General features: G+C 40.4%; 1 protein-coding gene across 1 annotated transcript in view; it reads left to right on the forward strand.

Moving 5' to 3' along the window:
• DEPDC4 (DEP domain containing 4) overlaps positions 1 to 5,601 on the forward strand; it is a gene marked incomplete at its 3' end in the record, with an annotated part of 27,873 nt that extends 22,272 nt beyond the window's left edge. Inside the window, exons 2-5 of the mRNA XM_009999044.1 lie at positions 805 to 1,177; positions 1,727 to 1,884; positions 2,435 to 2,621; positions 5,375 to 5,601. Of these exons, the coding sequence (XP_009997346.1) occupies positions 805 to 1,177; positions 1,727 to 1,884; positions 2,435 to 2,621; positions 5,375 to 5,601 (945 nt within the window). The remainder of the gene's footprint in view (positions 1 to 804; positions 1,178 to 1,726; positions 1,885 to 2,434; positions 2,622 to 5,374) is intronic.
• Positions 5,602 to 5,861: the final 260 nt, after the last annotated feature.

Consider the following 5,861-nt stretch of genomic DNA (forward strand, 5'->3'; position numbering starts at 1 on the left):
TGCCCCGGGAGGGAGGGAAGGAGCTGGCGGGGCGGGCAGCAGGTGGGGAGAGGCGCTTCCTCCGGCCCTGCTGCCCAGAAGTCCTGGTTACCGGGGGACGCCGCTGTTGTAGCTGGGCCTGGGGCTGTGACTGAGTGTTCGGAGCAAGAGACTGGGGGGCCGGCAGGTTTCAGGTGTGGTCCGTGTTGGTTTGTCCGCTGCTGAGCTGAGGGTGATAGGTAGAAGGGGAATTTGGGGCTGGAGGAACATCTCCCCTAGATGAGGTTAAGAGAGCTGGGACTGCTCAGCCTGGAGAAGAGAAGGTTTAGGGGGTTCCCATCAGTGTGTACAAGCACCTGAAGGGAAGGTGCCAGGAGGACAGAGCCAGGCTCTTCTCAATGGTGCCCAGAGAGGTGGTGAGTATTCAATCTTTAGAGGTAGTGAGAAGGTTTCTGAACATGGCCCTGGACCAGCTCCCGTAGGCCCTGCTTGAGCAGGGGAGGTTGGACTAGAGGTACTGCAGAGGTCCCTGTAAGCCTCAGTCGTTCTGTGATTATGTCACGAATTAATGTGTACGTATGTGTACATACCTATAGATTACGTGGTGATCTGTTTTGGTATCTTTTGTTCTTTACCGTGGGCTCTGCCCTAGTGGCTGTGAGTCAGCTTACAAGAATGACTTTCTCATCTTTATCAAATTAAGCTAATTTCTGGAGAATTTCTAAATATATGTATAAATATAACTAATTTCACATACTAAAAGTGTATTTTAAAATGTTAAAGCTTTATGAACATCTGTAAAACTTTCATACAAATATTTTGCAGATTGTGATGGTCCTTTTCAGGCAACTCAGCTGTGGAATAGTATTATTCATGCTCTTCACAGTCAGGTGGAAGTCAAAAGACGTAGACAGCATTTGAAAACGTATAAGAACTGTTTCACTGGCTCCAATGCTGTTGATGTGGTACTAAGCCATCTTATGCAAAGCATGTACCTAAGCTGCAATGATATTTCTCGGCTGAAGGGAGTCCGTGTATGCCAAGCATTGATGGATCACAAGGTGTTTGAGCCAGTTGGACCAAAGCTTTCCTTATTCAAGAATGAGAAAGAAACAGAGTTTGAAGACACAAACAATAGCCTCTATAAATTTGTAAGTAAGTGTCCTACTCCTCTTCTTCCACGAAAGATTAAAGACAATGAGAGCACATCTCCAGAGCAAATCTGCAAACAGAAGAAAAAAATATGTTCCAAGTGAGTTACTCTGAACTAGTCTGATTTTTTGGGTTAACTGTAGATGAAATTCTGTCTGTATAATCTAGGCATTGGAGATTTAAAAACTACATGCCAGTTTTGGGAAATGTCATGTCTAAATCACAGATGTTTCCTAGTGTTTGTTCGTAATTCTATCCTGCTTTGATCTGCTCTTTGTTATTTTGAATAGAGTCTGACGTAGTATCTTAAGCCTAGGAGTAATTTTGTTTCGCAATCGGTTGTGCTAAGATGCGAGAATTGGTATGAGCAAACTACTTGCTGGAAGCTGGTAAAAGGAACTGAACTAATAAATAGTATTTGGAACCAATATCCTTGCCCTTTGCACAAAGCAGATATGAATGATTGATTTTCTAGCAGGAGTATAGACCCCAGATACAATGAAGCCTTAAAGTCTCCATTTAGTAGCAACCAAGGAAGTGACAAGATAATTATGTCCTGATCGTATTTCTTATACATCTGCTTTTTTCCCCCCTTAAGCAGGATGAATGGTGAAACAACACTTTCAAATCCCTTAGCATTAGACGCAGCTGATAAAAAGAGAGTAGAGGACCTTCTTCAATCAATAAATGTTCATGCATCTTTGTATCCAAGGATCATGGTTAATGAACCAACTCATCTGCTTTCAAAAAGAGGTGAGGATTGAATTTCCGTTTTTAGAATTTGATTGCTCTTCACTGTATTTGCTTGAGTGAATACCTCAGTTCTCTTAAGCCCTGCCCCTCAGGGTCCTGCATTTAACATGTCACTGAAGACAAAATAGGTAAATGAGTGGTAAATGCTCATAGCAAGTAAACTGAAGGAAGCAAAACAGGGTTAAGTTTTTGCAGGATGGTGCTTTGCAATTTATGCAAATATTCTTTCAGAATGAAATAGCTTTTAAGATTAAGTACATTTGTACTACATTATTCCTTTGCTATTCACTTGTCTTTTTTTGTATGTTATTATTTGGAGTAGATTATTACTAATTTTAACATGATGGAGAGATGTGTTCTCTTTAAAGCCTTCTTTCTTAGCATTTTTATTTTGATCCCTTCTTCCCTAACACAAAAACTTCACATTATGCTGTTAACTTGCTTTCTTTGAACATTTAAAACAGTTTTGAGTGAGTAAAAACAAAGGTTAATGTTTTTCATAATATTTTATTTTAAAGGTGTGGTTTTGTTTGTTTGTTTATGGTATCAGTAATAGATAATGTCTGGAAACAGCAAACTCTGCTACGGCTGCTGCAGTTAATTGATATTCCACTTCTAGAAGACATCTTGGTGTCTTCAGTGAAGACAAAACCAGACTGTTTTGGCAAAGAAGAAGACCTGATTATCTCAAATACTTTCCTGGACAGAGAGGTTACACATAGCTTAAACTTGCCTGAGTAAGTTACACATTTATAAAATGGATTTGTTAGTAAATGCCTTATTTTACCCTTGATCAACAGTTTAAGTGAACAAAATAGACACTATTACACTTGCATATTTGTAGACAAAGGTGGCATTAATGTGCTTTCCTTTGTTGATGTCTTTTCAGAAGTGGGAAGGGAATTCATAGAAAGTATATGTTTAGGATTGGACACTTCAGGATTTTACCTGTATATTAAAACTTTAATCTCAAGTGTTGAAAACGTTCCTAGTTTCTAGATCAGACACTTCACTCTTAGATCTCTATAACAGATACTGGAAATTGAAGAAATTTATTCTGAGGCTTTTTGTTTGTCACAGTTCCTGGTGATGGTGCTGTGAAAATATGAAGTCAATAAGGCATCTACTGTTAGGAACAAAAAAGGGGAAACTTATCTGTAGCACTGAAGAATGCTTATATCCTCAGAAGTGGAAGTAGCTGCATGTCATCTTTGCTTTTTTTCCTTAAATGTTCTTTTATTTTTGTAGTGTTCCTGATGATTGCACTTGGGCTGATTTATATCTTAGCATGTACTTTTAATGAATATGTCAAGCCATGTCTCCTCTTAGTAATGCTTATTTCTGTCGAATCAGGATGTTACAGTTTTTATCTATTCCTGTTTAAGGGAGAAAATGTTAATATTTTAACATATGTTTAGAGTTTTATATAAGATAAAGAAACTCCTGGTTTCAAACTAGGTTTATTGCTGGATAGCATCTTAAGTTCCTTTTATCATCCATAACAGGAAAATCGTACAAAAAAATTAGAGGCAGTGTGATTGCGCTGTGTCGTGGTTTTGGACATGACAACCAAGGAACAGCCCTATGGCCTCTCACTCAACTTCCCCACCCACACACACACTCTGGGATGATGAGGACGTAGCTCCTGTGTCAAGATAAAGAACAAGGAAGGTTAAAACAGATTCAACTTGGGGAAAAATAATAATTTAATGTCACACTAATCAAACACACACAGGACACAGACAAACACAGAGCAGGGCTTGCATATGTTACCCCACCCTTCCCTTCTTCCCGGGCCCAAATCACTTTGTTCCTGGTTTCTCTCCCTCCTTCCCCCCAGCGGCACAGGGGTACAGGGGATGGGGTTTGGAGTCACTTCACAGGCTGGTGGTTCCTGCTGCTCCTTCCTCCTCAGGAAGAAGGATTCCTTGCAGTCCTTCCCTGCTTCCCCATGGGGATCCTCCCATGGGAGAGTGTCCTCCACGAACCTCTCCTTCCTGAGTCCTTCCCATGAGGTCCAGAGCTGCTCCATCCTGGGCTTCCCACAGGGTCACGGGCTTCTTCGGGAACAAACTCCTCTGGTGCCAGGGTCTTCCAAAGCTGTGTAATCCAAGTCCACTGGCCACAAAATCCAAGTCCACTGGCCAAGTTCACCCCTCCTGGCACCTTCAGGGAATGTTCTACCACGTTCCTCCATAAGTGCAGGGGGACAGCTGCCATCTTGCCATGGGTTGCAGGGACACTTCTGCTTGGGCATCTTCTTTCCCTTCTTCCTCACCAACCACCAGCACCACTCTCTTTCCCCAGCACAGCTCTTCTCCCCCCAAGTGCCTCTCTGCTCAGGTGTTATAGCTGTTCTTTCATTAATCACTGAGGCAAGGTGCATCTGTTGTCCCTCTAATAGCTTCTTGGCTGGGTTTTGGAAGCAGGGGGAGTGTCTCAGCTTCTTACTGGAGCCATTTTTGGAGTCCTTCCCCTACTACCAAAAAACCCACCAAACCAGAATACACTGCTCATGGGATCATAACTAAAGGGAGGTCATAGTCCCATTTCTACTTTGCTGTATTACCCAGCTTATGCATCCAAGAGTTACACAATATTTGTTGGTTGCAGCAGTCCTAGCAAAAATTTCTGTTTATGTAGTTGTCTAGCATCAAGTTAAAAAAAAAAAATTGCTTCTGCTCTTCATGAAGATTATATGGTTCTTAAATAATATTTGCATTTTCTTGTTAATTATTGATTCAGTTAAAATTATTTTATACCCAGACGGTCAGATAAAAGTATTTCTCCCTCCACCCCCCCAGTTCTACTATTTTAGATTTCTTCTAGGCAAAATGATTAATGACCTTTTCCTCTGACTTTCCAGCCTCTTTTGAACAATAAGTTGTCTACCTAGATTCTATATTTGCCTGACATTTTCTCTCGCTTAGTTAAGTCTTACAGGCAACAAATGCATAACAAAACTCATGCCTTTTTAGCAAGTCATATAATTAATTGGTTCTGCAGACTTTTGGGTTTCAAACTATTCTTATTTTTCTCTGTTTTCAAGCTAATTGTTTCTTGTCTCTCTTCTGAAGATTCAGTCCCTTGCCTTTTCACTCTGGTTAGCTCTGGTGGATTTTCATTGTGTGTGCTGAAGGAATGGCATGACCATGTTTGGTTTTAAATAACAGCTGAATTGGACAAGTGTCCTGGGGTCAGTGACAGTCTGACATGATTGCAGTTTTTGATCTGGGTGTGCATCAGGTGTCTTTTCTGTAGTACAGGAGGACCATGGAAGTTGCTTATTTTTGAGCTGGTCGATGAACTATTATAGTGAAATAAATTGCATAAGCTGCTTAATAAGCAACAAGTTTAATGCTGTGGTTCAAATATATGATGATGCCTGCGTGGTTATTGCTACCTAATTTATTTATTTATTTTAAAGCATTAAATAAGAAAAGGTGGAGTATTTTAAAGTAATCACTAAAACTAACTTTTCCTTCTACAGGCTTGACAAATGGCTTTATGCTGCAATTGAATGCTTGGAGTATCTCCCAGACCAATTCATAGTGATGGTTAGTCAGCAGTTACCTCAAAGCAGTAACAAACCAGGCAGTCTGAATATATACAAGAAAATTCTTTTTGATGTTATAATAAAGTATTATAGCCAGAAGAAGGACTCCCTTCTTACTACTCAGGATCTCGCTATTCATTCAGGAATTATTGAACTTATAGGTAAGAGCAACCTGGAACAATAATTGCAAGTGAAAGCTGTATAAAGGGTGGAATTTACTAAGCTATAATTGGTTGAATCATAACACCATTTGCAGGACTACTGCAGATGCCCTTTAATTTATAGGTTGGAAAGGAACACTCAGGGTCACTAGTCAGCACCTCCTGCTCAAGACGAGGACAAATTTCAAAATTAGATCAAGTTGCTTAAGGTCTGTTCCAGCTGAATTTTGAACATCTGCAAGGATAGAGATTTGCCAGTC

This window comes from Chaetura pelagica, unplaced genomic scaffold, assembly GCF_000747805.2.
Source record: "Chaetura pelagica isolate M959 unplaced genomic scaffold, ChaPel_1.0 scaffold725, whole genome shotgun sequence".
NCBI classification, from domain to species: Eukaryota; Metazoa; Chordata; class Aves; order Apodiformes; family Apodidae; genus Chaetura; species Chaetura pelagica.